A 17,464-nucleotide genomic window follows, 5' to 3' on the forward strand; every position below is an offset into this window, starting at 1 on the left:
GTCTTTTGGCCCTCTGCTTGCATGAGGTTGTTCCTGGATCTCTCCCCTGGGGCAAGGGGCAGCTGTGAAGCTCAACCCAGCAGGTACCTGACCACAACCTCAGTTCGGCTGGGTCTGCAATGGCGATGGAAGGTCAAGACACAAAGGGATCTACAATACTTTTGCCGTGTCAGGACGGAGTGGCAGTGCCATGTGCACAGGATAACCAGGGCAAAGACAGGGCTGTGGTTCCTGGGGTCATCCCCAGAGACTTGGCGCTTGGTCGCTCTGCAATGGAGCCGGGCCAGCTGCATCCAGTGCTGCTACAGGTTCACCAGTGGGATCCTGGGGAAAGAACGAAAGCAGGGAGCGGGGAGAGAGAGGTGAAAAGTAGACCTGCGTTCTGAGATGAAACTGAAGCTCGTTCATCAGGACTTCTGGCAGGAAGCGCACAGCCTGGGAAGCACCACGCTTGAGACTCCAGAAGTCCTCCAGGCAAGAGAGTGGAGTGGATCCAACCGGATCCTGCCACTCCACTGAACTCGTTCTTTCTTTTCCCACCTTAACTTTTTGGCCCATTTGAAGCCTTCCTCCAATCTAAGGAGCCTTTCTTCCATGTAAAGGACTCTTCCATTGGAGGAGGAGGATCAACTTGAGTTGGTGGACGACTCCTTTGGCTGGAGAAAGGCTCCTTGCAGGAGGACGGGCTCCCAAACAAAACACCCTTTTACGTCCTAGAGCAACGTCGGCCAATTAAATGATTTGTAGTGGACAGATAAACTTCCCTTGAAATGATTAATTACATTAAAATAAACATGCAGATTATCAACATGTCAATACTGGTGAACTTTAGACACACTGAAAAACCCTGAGAACTTCAAACTGAAGCAAAAAAGGATCATTCATTCATAAAAGACGGGTTGTTTCAATACTTTCTACTTTCCAAGTGCCATAACACACTGGAACCACAATCACCCCAAAGCATGTGCAAGCGACACCCCTAAACTCACCGTTCTGCCAAGTAAGACTTGCTTCCTCCCAAATAAGAAACTCAGCTGGAGCTGCAATCCTGCATATAGCTAGGTTGTTTAAATCCTCGTGAAGCCAATGGGATGTGAACAGACTATCTCTAGGCAGGACTGCAGACTGAGTTGATTCACCTGCTGATTAAAACAGATTAACACCTGCAGCTTTGATGTTCAGTGCTGTAGCCGTCCAGCTGACCCATCCCTCCAGACTCCTCCAGAAGTGATGTTTCTGTTACAAGAGCGTCACGTTCCCCCAGCATCAGCTGCACTGTATATTATCTTGAACTTAGGAAAATGCAAATCTTCACCCAGATAGCATCACGCTGGAACCTGTGACCACCGTCTGCAATCACAGGCACCAGCTGGCAATGAGGGATAAAATCCCTCCTTCCTCCTCTGAGCCTTTGTGAGCTTTATCCTTGTATTTGAAGACTTAGAGGTTGAGAGATTCCCTGCTGTTCCACGCAAGTGTGGGAGCACAACCCTCGCCTTTTAAAAAAGAAAGATTCCCCCTACCAATATCCCACGCCCCATTTCATGACATTTTGCCTTTGGCTTTACTTTTGGCACGTACATAACACACAGGGCTGCCTCCGACTGGATCAGCCCAGTTTTTAAAAAACCACCCCCCTTCCTGTCTCTCCGGCCGTTCCGAGAGTTCCTATTGGCTGATTCAACTTGCAAGTGCTCCATAGTCTGCAAAAGACTGTTTTTGACTTCATAGCATTGGATTTATTGATTATGCTGTTTCTGAATCAAATCTGGTAGTTTGAAAAATCATTTTGGGGTGAATCCACCCTCAGAACGGACTCGCGAAACTTCCTTTTTAACTGTTTTTTATTTTTTTAATTTTATATTACTGTAATATCGAAATTATGAAATATCAAAATAATGACACTCCAAGGAAGTGAAACTTCAGTAACATTCAGGCACTGAACTGTCCTGCATAGGAAATGCCCACGAAAGCTTCCCACATGCTTCCAAATTTCCAAAAAAGAAACGGGAGAGAGCCATCAGTGCTGTCAGTGGGGGAAAGAGAGGCACCATTATCTTCAATGATGTTTCTTTATAAGGCAAGATCGAAATAACGGAAAAGTGCGCTCAAAAAAAAAAATGGGCGGGAAAAAAGGTCCCGCCCAAAAAAGCGGTTTTCGAGCGGCCGTGTGACCGGAGGGACGCGCGAGAAAGACGGATTGGAAGCAGGAATGTGAACGAAGAGGAAAAAATCGCGGATTGGAGGCAAACGGAAGATATCTGATAAACATGCGGGTAATGGGGGTGAATGTGGATTCGACCTGTGTCAAAGGCTGCAGACAGATCCAGGAGGAGCAATGAAGAGGAGGCGTGGCCTTTGTCTATATTCAGACGAGGATCATCCACTAACGCTGCTAGAGGTGTCTCTGTCCCATGCCCTGGTCTGAATCCAGACGGGAAAGGGTCCAGAGCGCTAGAGTTATCCAAGAAGGTCTGGAGTTGGTCAGCTACTGCTCTCTCAATCACTTTGCCCAGAAAGGGCAGGTTAGAGACTGGGCGATAATTGGCCACATCATTTTTGTCTAGGGATTTTTTAAATTAGTTGTTTGAAGGCTGAATGCCTTCTCTCTCTCTCTCCAGGGCACCTCCATCCTGACAAAGTCCGGTTTGATTACTACCTTGGATCAAGGCTTATTCCCCCCCCCCGCCCCCCCCATGCGTATGCACTGGATTTTTTTTTTAATGATTCTTGTGCTAACGTATGTGGATGCAGACATGCTTCCAGCTAAAATGAGGCTGGAGCAAGGCGCACAGCCACTAATGGAAGCTCTTCCTTCGCTTCCGGGGCCCTTGTCAGATTGCTTACTTCTAAAGTATCAAAAACAAGAAGCCAGCTTCCAGAGCCACAGGCCTTGAAATATTGTTGCCCTCATCGACAGTCACATCACCTAAAATCAGGCAGGGCCCTGTGACACATACACACACGTCCCATCACAGTAATGCCATCCTGTGATCCACGCAACAGTCCCTCCAGGCTGGATTACTTTCACTCGCTCTACGCTGGCCTGCCCCTGGGCCTGATCTGAAAGCCGCAGCGGGCTCAAAATGCAGCAGCACTGGGACGCCGTTCTGGATGCACATTACCCCTCTCTACGCCAGCTGAATCGGTTTCCAGTGGGATTCTGGATCAGGTTCGAGGTGTTGTCAGCCTTTAAGGCCCTTAGTGGGCTGGGACCAGCATACCTGCAGGACTGCCTCCCACCCTCTGTTCCCTGGAGAATGCTCCGGTCGGCAGGAAAACTGCTGCTGCTGATCCCTGGCCCCAAGGAGAGCCGCCTTGCCTCCACCAGGGCCAGGGCCTTTTCAGCCCTGGCACCCCCCTGTCTTTAGAGACCCGAACCCAGCACGACCAAGTGTTGTTCCGCCAGGCCTCTGGGGATCGAGTCAAGCAGGTTCTCCAACTGGCCTCTCACCAGTGTATGTGTGTGTGTGTGTGGGGGGGGGGGACATGTTCCCTCCCGATTTAGGCTGCCATCAGGCGGCTGGCCACCCTGCCCCACGGGGCCTGATATTTAGAGAATGGGGGTGCACTGTGTGTGCTGTACGGACGTTTAATATAATTGTAACTGCTACCATGGTTTTTATTCTTATGTTATACTATTATGTTGTACTCCACTCTGAGCCCACTTGCAGGGAGAGCAGACTAAAAGTCTAATAATAAGTTAAATAAAAATAAAATTGAATGGGTGAAAAATTGCATCTTCCTACCTACAAAAGAGAGAAGTTATTTCGTGCTGGGGAAAGGTGATTTTCCTGCAAGGGCAGCAGCATCCCTGCCAACGGCTCCTGGGGTTGCACGCAATAAATGCAGAGCAGTTGAGCTTAGAAAACCAGGGATGCCGCGCCAGTGGATTTAAATTGCTAAGGAGCTCCAGTTGCAAGCCGGTTACACGGTTGAGCCTCCCCGCCCCCGGCTTCCTCTGGGCTGTTGTTCATCTCCTTATCCTTGCCTGACCACAACCGAGCTGGTCCTGTTTCCACCTACATATTTCGAATGCTTACCTGTTAAGCTGGAAGGCACTGGTCTTCCCCATCCCCTCGAGCTTGTCCAGGCCCTCCAGGACTTGCCCTGCCTCAGTCATCTCTGGCGGGGGGGTCTGCGAGTCCCCACAGGGCCCGAGGATGCTGAACGCGGCAGGCGACAGATCGGTCAGCGGCTGTTGACTCCCCTGCTGCTGCTGTGGCCCACTTTGCTGGCTTGAGTGGCGCCGCCGCTTCTGGTTCCGGTCCCAGCTGCAGGGAGAATAGAAAGGGGGAAAGGAGTCGCTCTCGGGGCAGGCGAGGCCTTTCCACGTGGAGCACCATCTGCCGTGCATTCACTGTTTAGCTCTGGGGGGGGGGGGGAATCCAGACATCTTTCCTCCAGGTGACTTGTCCGCTGTCTTCCTGGCACACAAACTACAGTTTTAGCCGCTGGAAAGATGTGATTTTCATGCACAGAGTCAAGAGAGAGCCTGGACTCCATGCTGAGGTGAAACCATGGAACTTTACGAGGCAAATATGGGGGGGGGGGATGGCTGAGGGAGGACGTAACAGAGGGCTCCAAAATTATGCATGGGTAGAGAACATGGGCAGAAAGAAAATGTTCTACTATCCCCATAATCCTGGAACTCAAGGTCACACTGGGTTGCCACCCTCCAGGTGGGTCCCCGAGTTCTCCCAGACTACATAGATCAGTTCCCCTGGAAAAAACAGCTGCTTTGGAGGGTGGACTCAATTGCATCATACCCCACTGAGGCCCCTCCCCACCCCAAATTCCAGGCTCCACCTCCCAAATCTCCAGGAATTTCCCAACCCAGAACCAGCAACCTTACTTATGTGAAACTGACGGGGGGGGGGGGGTAGATTCAAAACAGAAGTTCTGCTTCACACACTGGGTAGTCATGAAACTTGCACAGATGGGGTTTAAAGGGGCTTGGACAGTTTTAGAGAGGACAGATCTCTCACTAGCTATAACATCCAAACGGTTCTGGGAAGCTGGCAGGAAATGAGGGCTTTTGCCACTGGGACCTCTGCCTGTGGACTTCCCTGTGGTACCCGACTGGCCACTGCTGGAAGCAGCAGGCTAGGCCAGGTGGACCATGGAACTGACCCTGCATGGGGCTTCTCTTACCCTACACTTATTTTCAGCTTTAATATCAAAGATCACCCCTCCATGTGTAGCAACTTCCCTTATTACAACACTGAGGAGAATATAGTTGTGGGGTTGTCCCAGGCTCCTATTGATTTAGTCTTAAAGCTGAGTAGTTGTGGCCCTGCGTTCCACGCGGCCCATGGGAAGAGGGTGTGGCACACTGGCAGAGCATCTGCTTGACACACAGAAGGTGGCAGTTTCGAGCCAGTTAAAAGGATCAGGTAGCAGGTGATATGGAAGACCTCTGCCAGAGACCGTGGAGGGCCACCACCAATCTGAGCAGGCAGTCCTGATCTTGATAGGCCAAGGGGCTAACTCAGAAGAAGGCAGCTTCATACTTCATATAGTTATAAGAATGGCTACACTCAGGGCTTTTTCTCTGGGAAAAGAGGTGGTGGAACTCAGTGGGTTGCCCTCGGAGAAAACGGTCACATGGCTGGTGGCCCCGCCCCCTGATCTCCAGGCAGAGGGGAGTTGAGATTGCCCTCCGCGCTGCTTGGCAGTGTGGAGGGCAATCTCAACTCCCCTCTGTCTGGAGATCAGGGGGCGGGGCCACCAGCCATGTGACCATTTTCAGCCATGTGACCATGGGCTACACTTGAGCACATGGTGGTACATAATCTCGGAAGCCCCTGATGGCAACTTTATTTAGGGAGCCTGGCCACTTGTGAGGAGGTGTCTTTGTGCAACAAAACTCACATTTACGGCTCCTGGAGCACAGAAGTTGGCTATCCCGAGACTAGGAGGGCATTCACATTTGGGATCTTCCCTTATGACAGGCTCCCAGCGCTATCCCTCCACCCGACTACATGCTCCTGATATCAAAGACAACATGCAATGATCCTTGGCACATCCCTAAAATCTACTCACCAGAATTTGAGTATTATCGCCATGGCAACTAGGGCGATAATGACAGAGATCGTAATGGTGACATACAGCTGAGGGTCCACCCCTGGAAGGCACAGAAGAGTCGATGAGAACGGCCTCCAAGTGGGTTTGCGTTGCTGCGTCATCCCAAGCTAGGTGCCCCCTCACCTCCCGCTGCCAGGTGGGTCCAAGCCAACGCCTGGGGCAGCCCCGGGAGGGCTTGGCAGAGACCCGGTGGGCAGCAATGCAGACCCAGCAAAGGACCTCCCTCCCAGTGCCAGGCCCCCCGTGCCTGCAAGTGAGCCGCCCCCTGGGATCAGAGCAATGGTGCCCTGCTCACTGTGTGGCTTTAGTTCCACGACTGGCCCCGGAAGCTGCTGACCATCTCAGGATGAAACAGAGTAAGGCCGGATGCTCCTGCTGCGGTTTGCCCAGGCAGGAATCCTGCATGTGAAATCCAGCAGGCAGCACATCCAGGGGCAGTTCCCAGAAAAAGCTTCTCCTGCCAGGTTAGGGTTTGTTACTCAAGCTGTTAAAAGGTACCCACGAGCTCCACTGGGAAAACGAGCATCGGCAACCCTCTCTTCCAAAGGAACAGAGAAAAACAGAAAGGCGTTACCTTCTCCCCGGGGCCCAAAGAGGAAGGGTGGGAGCGTGGCTGGCGTTTGGTGCAAGTTAAACCCTTTGTTGTGCCGCAGCGAGTGAGAATTCGGTTGTGCCGTCACCATTCCACTGGATGAAACAAAAGTGTAACCCAGTGGCGGCAGGAGTCCTGGATTGGCTGAGTTGGGGTCCCCTCCATCCTCAACCGATATTGTGGGACCCCAGACTATGGCCCAGGGGTATTGTGAGGAGGACTGGACATCCTCGAACCCCGAAGGTGTGGCCGGCCGACTCCCCTGGGCTTGGCGCCTGAGCCGCATCGTGCCACGTCGTTCAGCCCCTTTGGGAATTGGGGACCTCTGGCGTAGTGAGAGGGCACGAGATCCTCTCTCTGGGGGTGGAGCCTTGCCCCAGAGGCAAACAGATCTGGGCACAGAGGGCCTGCGAAGGTTGCAGAGTGGTCGTGCTGCCAACAGACCCTGGGGGCGAAGAGACCAAGCACTGTGTGGTGGTACTGCTGAAGCTAGAAGTAGGAAGGGCCACATCCGCAACAAATGGAAGCAGCAGACCAAAGGGGGCATCCCCGTACTGTGGGAGAGAAAGAGAAGACATAACAGAGAATGAGAGATGGGCATTACTAGTTTGGAGAGTGTTGTTGGGAGAAACTGGAAGACTAAGCTGGTAGGTTTGGGTTGACATTAAGGGCTGCAGACAGACTGATGCAATTCTTGGAACGTCTCCCGTTCAGTTGCATAGAAGCAGTGCAAGGGTGTGATTGTGCTCTGCGATTGTGCTCTTTGGGAGGACGCGCCCGGTGTATTTTATCCCACCCTTCTCCAAGATGCTCGGAGCAGAATACGTGGGCCTTCCTCCTTTGTTCTTTCCTTCTCACAACCCTGTGAGGTTGAGAGGGAGTGACCCAGCAGACGCCCACGGCAGACAGAGATTCAAACCCAAGCCTCTCCATTCCTAGTCCAATGCTCTAACCACTACACCTCACAGCTGTCCTCTTCATTTCCACCGGACTTGCACTAAAGTTTCCAGAGGAATGTTCTGTGGTGTCCATTCTGATAACACAGGATACAGAGAAAGTGAGGCGAACCAGAGAGAACGTCAATGGGGCAGAGCAGGAATGGGAGACAGAGAGAGAGAGAGAGAGACTGGCCCTTTTCACACTGCTTACCTGCTGCCAGAACGTCGCGAAATATCGCACAAAAAACGTGGAAGATAGCGTCTTCTCGCGAGAGTTTTGCGTGCCATCGCGCAAAATTCTCGCAAGAAGACACTCTCTTCCGCGGTTTTTGCACGATATTTCACGACGTTCCGACAGCAGGTAAGCAGTGTGAAAAGGGCCGGCGAGAGACCAAAGGAGGACCTGAGGGAGAACTAGGACAGAGGAGATGACATCAAAACTCAGCTAGAAAAATGACATCACTCCCAGCCCGACATGGGCATGTGCGGGGGGGGGCTCCGGAGCATGTGGGAGCATGCTTCGCCCCCAGCATGGCATCCCCGCACGTTTCTTCCCCTGCCAGCCAGGTAAGAGGCCGTGGGGGGAAGAGGCTGGAGGCGAGGGGTGCCTCACCCCCACTGGGGGAATGGCGAGCCACCTCTACAGTCTAGAGATCAATGGCAATTATAAAGCTCTCCAGGACTCACCCGGAAGTTGGCAAGCCCAAGAAAAGCCCCAAAGCCGTGGTTGGCCAGCCCCGGAGACGGAACAGCAGAGCCCCTTCCTCCTTCTTCCAGGAGTTAATCCCAGCCACACCCCTGTGGGGTGTCAGTCTCAGGGAGCTTGAAGAAACTACTCCAGTTCCATCAACCCATGACTCTGGGGGGGGGTCCCTCCCACCTGTCCAGCCTGCCCCATGCCTCTCCGTGCGTGAGGATCCTCCCTCACTGGCGCCCTCTCCTGACGGCCTGCCATCCTACCATCTCTCCAGGCAGGTGTCCTCCGGCCTCAGATGGGCAGGGAAGGGGGCTGCACCACCTGGTCCCTTCTCCTGCCCTGGGAGTAGCAGCACGCTCCAGCTGTCTCTCCCTGCAAAACGCTCCTCGGCCTTCACAGGAACCTGAATTTAAAGGCCTCCCCTGGCCCCACCTCCCTGGCTCTGCCCCCAATCGCCACCCCGTCTCCCTGACTGGCCCTGCTGCCAGCCTATCTGATAGGAGGGCTGGGTAGACTCTGCAGTCTCCTGGCCCCACCCACTCCATCCCCGCCTGGGGTGGGGCACTTGGTCTGCTCTCTGCCTGGCTGACCCCTGCTGCTTCTGAACCCTCCCCAGTGGCTCCCTTGGCATCTTGGGGCCTGCGCCTGCCTGGCTTGTGCTGATGGCACAATCTCCTGTGGGCCTGGATGAAGTGGAGCCACCTGGGCAACTGCAGGAGACAGGTGAGTCTGCTGGGTGGCTGCAGGCTGTTCCCCAGAGTGGTGCCTGGGCGTCGGCTGCGACTGGCCTATGGGTGAGAGGGGCCTGGAGGCCTGGAGGGGCCCCTGCAACTGAGGCGCTGCCAGAGGCTGGGCTGCAGGGCCTGAAGGGGGTGCCTGCTGCTGCTGCAGGGCTGGTGGGGGGGGGTGGACAAAAGGCCGGCGTCGCCGGACACCGTGAGTGGTAGCCCCTTGGGCCCAGATGAGCTGCCCCTGCCACCCTCCGCTGCCCCTGGATGACTCACTCTCCCTGCCTACTGCGCCTCTTTCCTCACCCCCTTGCTTCGCTTGTCGTAGTTGCTGGACGCACACCCAGTCCTCTTTCCATCTCCCAGGACTGGGGCCTAGAAGGCAACTGAGAAGGCACAGCCAACCCTGTTGCCTTCCTCTGTTTCCTGACACGCTTCCGAAAGCAGCCGTGTGATGAACCTACCAGCTCCTCGTCTCCATATCAAAAGGCAGCCGCTTCTCTGCTCAGCAGCAAATCCGTGTCATATTCCTCACTAAAACCAGGAACAAAAAAGTTAGAGAGGTTAATTACATGCTCTGTAAAACATTTCCCCTCAGAATGCACAGCTAACGTACGCCAGTCCGAGCTCGCTGACTTCTTTTCCTTTCTACTGACTTCCTAACACAGCGTACGCTATAAACCCAGGAAGCATGCAGACTTGCTCACACACAGGCCTATGCCCCGGGTACATGTGCATCCACAAACTTGCATACCCATTTACTCTGGGCAATGAGAAAAACATAAAAAGTGTGTGCATAACAGCCCCTCTCAAAAGAGTGCATACGCTGCTCCTCCAGGGACCCTTAAGGGGGGAATATTTGGTGCCTCTGATATCTTATCACTAAAACAAATGGGATTTTAATCCCTGTATTTATTTATAGCAAGGAGCGTGGAATCCATTTAATACGAAGACCCATTTTCGCTGAGCGTGGAGGCAAGGGGGAAGGAAGAAAGAACAGGAATAAAATTAGAATGATCAACACAGGAGATAGCGAAAGGGAAGGAATCGGCAGGAAAAGAGCGAGGCTATTAAAGAATTCAGGTGCGGGGGAGGGAATGTGCCCATAAAATATTTAGTATTTCCAGTTGGCTAAAACTAAAGCTCCACACACACCCCTTGCCCTCTTCATGGCTGCCCCTTCTCTCTTACTGCCCATCAGCTCCTCTGTATGTCCTACTGCCCCCTCTCTAGCATATACAAAGTCACTTTTGATACAAATATACATGCAGAGGGTTTTTTTAAAACAGCCAATAGGGTAGGATTGATATTGTGCGACTAGGCCTGAATTTGGTCAACGAAGGCTTCCCATCGTCATACAGCCGAGCCCTGACTTTGCTCCCTGAACCCCAAATCTTCCATCAAGGATGCAGAGTTTGCATCTCAGTGATGCACCAGGTCTGGCTCAGGGTTACACCAGTGCTTAGTTCTCGTGGCCCCTTCTTACACGCCCAGGGTAAGGCTGATCGCCACCTTGGGTCACGTAGCCATTTTCCCCAGGCCACTTTGGCTGGGGATCCTGGAGGTGTTTTGCCATCTTCCAGGCATGGAGCAGGGGTCATTGAGGGTGTGGGGAGGGGGGGTAGTTGTGAATTTCCTACATTGTGTAGGGGGTTTGACTAGATGACCCTAGAGAGCTCTTCCGAACCTATGATTCATTGCAGCTGGCCCTGCCACGGGCTGGAGATAATCTGCGTCTTACCCTGGGGGTACAGGAGTTTTAAGGTGCCAGACAATGGCATGGCTAACACGACTTTTTCAGCAAATGGAAATCTTGGGGTGGGGGGGTGGGGGTGGGAATCAATGTGTTAACTTTTCGCTGCCTTTTTCCCCAGACCTGCCAGACAGACATCAGCAACCAGAGCTAACAGGAGCACACTTTTTCATGATCTGACAATTTTCTCTGGTGGGAGAGTCCCCCACCTCCAGCTTTTGTGTGCATGTGTTGTGTGTGCGTGCTGTGCATGTACACCTGAGAAAGAGAAAAGGAGAAAAAAGAGGAGGGAGTGCAATGAACTGACAGTTTGAAAAGTAAACTGGAACAGATGGCTGCATTCACAAAATGACAAAAATGCAGAGAGAGCATATTTTTGTCTCCGACACGGGGAAAAAACCCCTCACTCCCCACTTTATATTCTGGTAAATCTGACGTACATTTTTACAACATGTTAAAGACTTATTTTACTGCAGACATTTATTACTTTAATCTTTCAGACATGCTGTCACAGAACATGATTCAGTGGTGATCAGACACTTATACTGTATTTAAATGGAGGCCACGATCCTTGAGTTGAAGCACTGCTGGGGGGAAAGCTGCCGGAGGTCAGAGTAAAAGCTGCTTCCCCCTTTTGCAAAGGACTGTCAAGGTGCTCTTGGTTGCGCCAGAACACCCCGTTTGGCCCCAAGAACAAACCCTTTGTGCCCAGAAAGAGCAGGGCGGGGGAGGGAGGGAGACAGGCAACGGGGAAGTGCAAAGTTTTCTCAAAAGTGTAGACTGAGAAAAGTAACAGATTCTCTAGCAATGTGATTTCTAGCAGATCAATGGGCAGCAGGAGGAATAAAAGGAGAATTTGCATTTGCTGGGAACTACTTGATAAGAACCTATTTATTTATTTATGTCATTTATAGTCCGCCTTTCTCACAGAGTCTCAAGGCAGATTACACAGTGTGAGATTAGTACAATCAGTAGCAAGGACGTTTCCATACATGACCAAAAGATCAGAAGGGAGATTTGAGCAACAGATTAATTTAAACAGCTGTGTATTTCCATAATGCATTAAGCTTTCTTAAGGAACTGTTTTTAGCTGTCAGTCCAGTTTTCAGCTGTAAATACAAAAGTGGATTATGGGCTGATCTAACCCAGAGCGTGGGTGCCCTCAAAGAGAAAGACCCTGACTCTCCCTCCATCCCTTAATGCAAACTGAAGCCTCAATTTGTCCCAGGTCGTACAGAGGGGTTTAAAGATTCAACCCCCTCCATAGGACCTGAGACAAATTGAGGGTCTCTGCAAGAGAGACCCCACTCCAGCGCCCTTGCTGTGTTATTAACATTTTAGAGGGGAGGTTTTAAAAGCATGGGGGGGGGGTGTTTAAAAAGCCAGCAGCAAAACTGGCTTGGTTTCAGATAGCAAAACTTCCCTGCACACTTCCAAAACAAGGCTCCACAATTCTGCAATTTGCAGTGGAGCCAGCCAGATGCGATCTTCGTCTCTTCTGTCTGAGCTTTCCTGTGAGCCCAGATGTCCTTTTCCCTGTTCAGGCCACACCTCGGCTGCAAATTCCCAAGATAAGACTCAAACTATACCTTTCAGACGACACAAGGCTGCCATTATAAACAGCAGCTTCATGCCTCCACCTCCTCTCTCTCCCCTCTAAAGTTTAAGGCAAAATGCAGTACAAGCAGCCAATGGGAGTGGAGTGGCAGCAAGATAATTTGCAATACAATGATGATTTATCACAAATTTTACATTTGTACATTTTATGTAGGAGGAGGAGGAAAAGACGCAGGGCTGCTGCTTTGGGTGGCAGCTGTGCTCCAGTTACAACCTCTAAGTTTCCTTTTTTTATTACAATGTTATCCCGCCCTTCTTCTGTGAGGGTTCGGGGAGTGTGTGCAGTTCTCCCTTCATTTTATCTTCACAAAAATAGCCCAGTGAGGTAGATGAGGCTGAGGGGGGAGCGACTGGCTCAAGGTCACCCAGTGAGTAGGTGAGACTTGAATCCAGATTTCCCAAATTCTGGTCCGGCTCTGTAGCCACTGTACCAGCCTGCCTCTCTCAGAGGGCAGTGTGCAGAAATGAAGCTTGGACGAAGATGTGACGCGCCATATAACTCCTATCTATTATTAGTGAAACGAAAGTGTCCCAGACAGGCACTTGTCGATGATGCCCCAAATCCTTTTCACTCGACATGGAGATGCTGCAGCCCCCCCCCCGGCGATGTGTTTCTGTTACCTGAACTCAGGTGGCCTTTCCTGGCATTTAGCCTGAAACCCGCCTGCCTGTTACTTAAGCCCACCGCCACTGTGAACAGAGCGAACGTTTGCCCCCGCCCTCTTCTTCCCGACATCCTCTCAAATATTGGAACGCTTCTTAATCTTCTTTTCTCCAGGCAAATCATACCTGGTCCTGTTGGGCTTCCCTCACGCAACTTGCCTCCTAGACTTTTTTTTATCCTCCACACGGCTTATGTCCAAGTGACTTTTTTGATTGATCAGCACCCCTCTTCATGGCAAACTGCACCCCCCCCCCTCAAACCTTCCAAAGCTTTGATGGACAGGTGTTTCTTCCTGGAAGGTTTCATAAAGGCCTCACTTGGTAGGGTTTGCTAAGGCCACTAGCGACCAATCTCCCACTGGGTGCTCAGAGGGAAGGAGCCGGCCATGCTGTCCTTCTACTCTTGCCCCAGGTACACAAAACAAGAGCTTAACAAAGATGCCTCAAGGTTAATTTTTAAGGAATACGCATAAATACATTTGACAGGGACGAAGCTGAAGTTGGCTCCCAGTTCCCAGTTCCTTATTCGCAGTTCTTAGTTCCTTATTTGCAAAGCCAAAGACAAATATTGTGGGGAAAATGAAAATGCTCTGCACCCCAAAATGAAGTTTGTAGGGGCGCATATCATACACCTACAGATTCAGCAGACTCAGCCCTCTAAGTGGACCTATATTGGGTCATCCTACAAAGCCCAGTTCTTGAGTTAACAGCTTCAAAGTAGGGTGCCCCCAGAAAAAGTCAATAAGAAGAAAGGGGGGCAGCTGCAGCAGAAAAAAACATTTTTGGATCACTGCAAAACACACAACTCTGAACGCCAGAGACTATCCCCTACAAGAGGACATGTGTTGGTGCTGATCCAGTCTCTGGTTCTGGAGCTAGGGCCTCCTATTTGGCCTGCCTCCTAGAATCTTCTATTAGACATTGCTGTGAATAAGGAACTGGGGAAAATAAAAGCCCTCTGCACCCCAAAACACCCCAAAACTGCACCAGCGCATGTCCTGTTGCGGGGGAAGGTCTCTGGAGTTCAGGTCTGCGTGAGTTGGGTTGATCCAAAGATTCTTTTGGGGTGCAGAGGGCTTTTATTTTCCCCAGTTCCCAATTTCCCCACAATATTTTTCTTTGGCTTTGTGAATAAGGAACTGGGAACTGGGCGCCAACTTCAGCTTTGTTTGACAGGGAAGATTCTGGAAGGAATGTGTTTTGCGTCTTCCCCATAAGCAGAAAAGCTAAGAAAACTAAGAGTAAAGGCGTTATAAGGAGATTTTGGTCAAAACCAAAATCCGTTTTGAGACAAGCTTCAGGATTCTCTTCCCTCAGGCTCCATTAATGTTACAGGGAGCCTGAAACACCCCCACCCCCACCCCCACCCCAGGGAGCCGTTTGGTTCGATCGTTTGGAACTTGGAAGGACTGGGGCTGGAAGGACGCCGGTCTTTCCGCCTGGGGAGAGGAAAAGGCTTATGGGGAGGGTGTTACTCCTGAAGCAGGTCCATTTGAGTTCCGCTCAGCCAGGAGGATGGTGGTGGGCCCTCTCTAGCCTGGAAAGCTGCGCAGCTACGCCAGCCCCCTGCCCCCCGTCTCTCTGTTGGGAGAAACCAAGCTGGTAGGTTTTGGTTGACATTAAGGGCTGCAGACAGACAGATGCAGTTCTTGGAACGTCTCCTGTTCAACTGCATAGAAGCAGTGCAAGGGTGTGATTGTGCTCTGCGATTGTGCTCTTTGGGAGGACGCGCCCGGTGTATTTTATCCCACCCTTCTCCAAGATGCTCGGAGCAGAATACGTGGGCCTTCCTCCTTTGTTCTTTCCTTCTCACAACCCTGTGAGGTTGAGAGGGAGTGACCCAGCAAACGCCCACGGCAGACAGAGATTCAAACCCAAGCCTCTCCATTCCTAGTCCAATGCTCTAACCACTACACCTCACAGCTGTCCTCTTCATTTCCACCGGACTTGCACTAAAGAAAGGACATAAAAAAGAAAAGGGGGTGGTGGGGAAGCCCCCACAGACTCAACCCAAAGAAGGCTGGGGAAAATACAGGGGTCAAGTTACAAACTAAAATAAAAATATGCCAAATAAGTATTTATTATCAGGGTTATAGTTAAAAACAAGTTAAAAACATAAGGCCTAAATTGCAGGCTGCATATAGGTTTGCCAGGGACCTGGAGTCCCTCAGCGGGAGATGCACAGATCCCTGGTCTCTCCTGATGATGGGGGATTAGGAGCTGGCAGCTACCCCGGCTTCCTTCTTTGCGTGCGTGCGCACGCGCCCAGCTCACGAGACGACATCCCTTCTGGGAGTGATGTCATCATGTGGGGGTCAAAGGGCGCCCTGGGTCAAAGGGGGCCCTTGTCCTTGCCGGCGCGGGCTGCTCTCGCTGCAGCCGTAGCCCACTCTTGCTGCCACCGCCATGGCCAGCTCTCGTTTGGCGCAAAGGGGCCACGCGGTGGTGGCGGCAGTGAAAGCAGACAGTGACGGCGGTGGCAGCGATAGCGGGCCACTGCGAGAGCAGCTTGTTCTTGCCGCCGCCCACTCTCTCTGCTGCCACCGTTGCCCACTCTCGCAGTGCAGGAGCGTACTCACTGCCCAGGGGTGTGCTGCGCCCCCTGGAGAGGGGGCACCCCAGGAAGCGTGCCCCCCCGCTGGCCAAGTAAGTGGGCACGGGGGGGGAAGGGTGGGATCGGGGGATCCCTAACTACATACAATTGCATCCGTTAAAAGTAACTAAAACATTCTCCATACGCAGATGACGTTATAGTCCAACGATTGACACAAGACAGACCAGACGTGTTTCGGCCCTCAGGCTTTCCTCAGTGGTCAATTGTACAATATTTATGTTAAAAAACACACCCATACATTTAGAAACCAATATAAAAATGTTCCCGATGCTCCTGTCTAAAATACAAAAAGAGAAAGGAGGGAGGAAAAACTGTTTTTAGTGTTGGCAACCTCTAGACTCTAGAAATTATAATCCATGTCACCATCCCAGACTCTCCTTCTGTTGAATGAATCAACAATGCTTTGCCAGTTTACACTGGCCATTCCCACACTACAAATTCAATTCAATGTCCAAAATATCACCACAAACCAGGTCTGGAAAAGACGAGATAGCAAAGAGGACAACAGTTGACTGCGACAGTTGAATTCACCGTAATGTCCACATGAACAAACGACGGCACCTCAAATGAAAACTGCAACCGGGGAAACAGATGGGTTTGAACTGATTGAGACCCCTTATATGTTTTGTTCATCAGTAACTGCAGCACCCTCCTCTCTGTAGCTACCGCATCAGTCTTCCCAAAGTGGAATCTCCCACCGTGAACTGCTGTTCTTTTGTTGCTAAAGGTTCAACTCTTCTTCTGGCCCAAGTTGCATAACCCAGTCCTCAAGGCCCTTTGTTCAACTATTCCCTTCTGATTGAAAGAGCCAGAACATGTGACTGAATGTTCCTACATATATCAAATACCCTCCATGTACAGAAAACTAGTGTATCACAGAGGAATCTAGGAGAAAACCCGTCTTGCTGATATCTCATCTTCGTGGGGGATGAATGTTGGGTCACTTGGCCATCTAACCCATGCACGTCTCGTCTGCTATTTGGGGGAACTAGACTTGAGTAAACTTCCACTAGGACCTTATAAACCAACATCGGCTTGCCTTTTATGACATTCCATTCTTTCTACTCTGCCCATGAAAACAGTCAACCTTTTTTGTGTGGGATGAGAGAACCTCTCCTCCAATCCACCCTCAGGGTGATGGGCTGAGCAGAACACTTCAGAAAGAAAGGGGCTCACACTTCACAGCTAATGTTTCACGAGGATATTTATAGGCTGTGCCTTGCTAAATATTTAAACAAGCTTTGGTGAGAAAGAAAAACCTTTCCTGCATCTGCTAACGCAGTTTTCCCCCCTCCCACACATAGCAGGAACCCCCATCTTGGAGAGAGAGCCAAAGCAGGGACGGAGGGGGCTTCCTGGCCTCTCGCCACTGCCCGCTGTGAAGCTGTTCACTTTGGACAAGGCGCTGCCCCAAGCCCAGTGCCAACGGGGGCTGGGCATGTGGGACGGCCATTTAGCGAAGGGCGGACTTTCCTCAGCTGTATATTTTACACAGTTTCTTCCTTTGGGAAAAAAGGCACTATAAGCCTACATCAAAATCTGATGATGATAATTAGCATTTCTAAAACATGTTTGTCTGTTCTGTGTGCTTCCTTTAATCTGGTTATCTTACTGACAAAAGCTCTTGACGTTTACTCGTGGCTGGTGGTGCCTAGGGTTGCCAGTCGCCCGCTGGGGGCGGGGGATCCCCCGCTCCCACCATCCATCCATCCCCACCCCCACTTATCTGGCTGGCAGAGGGGAATGCGCCTCTGGGCACGATCCTGGGCGGCGTG

General features: G+C 51.4%; 1 protein-coding gene across 1 annotated transcript; it reads right to left on the reverse strand.

Moving 5' to 3' along the window:
• Positions 1 to 302: 302 nt before the first annotated feature.
• On the reverse strand, positions 303 to 9,523 carry PIANP (PILR alpha associated neural protein). Its single transcript, XM_055003010.1, has 5 exons — positions 9,507 to 9,523; positions 6,662 to 7,233; positions 6,046 to 6,127; positions 4,044 to 4,274; positions 303 to 324 (listed from the first exon to the last, which is right to left on the reverse strand). Exons 1-5 carry the CDS (start codon positions 9,521 to 9,523, stop codon positions 303 to 305), a joined length of 924 nt encoding a protein of 307 aa, XP_054858985.1.
• Between the last annotated feature and the right edge of the window lie 7,941 nt (positions 9,524 to 17,464).

This window comes from Eublepharis macularius, chromosome 18 (genome assembly GCF_028583425.1).
Source record: "Eublepharis macularius isolate TG4126 chromosome 18, MPM_Emac_v1.0, whole genome shotgun sequence".
NCBI lineage: Eukaryota > Metazoa > Chordata > Lepidosauria > Squamata > Eublepharidae > Eublepharis > Eublepharis macularius.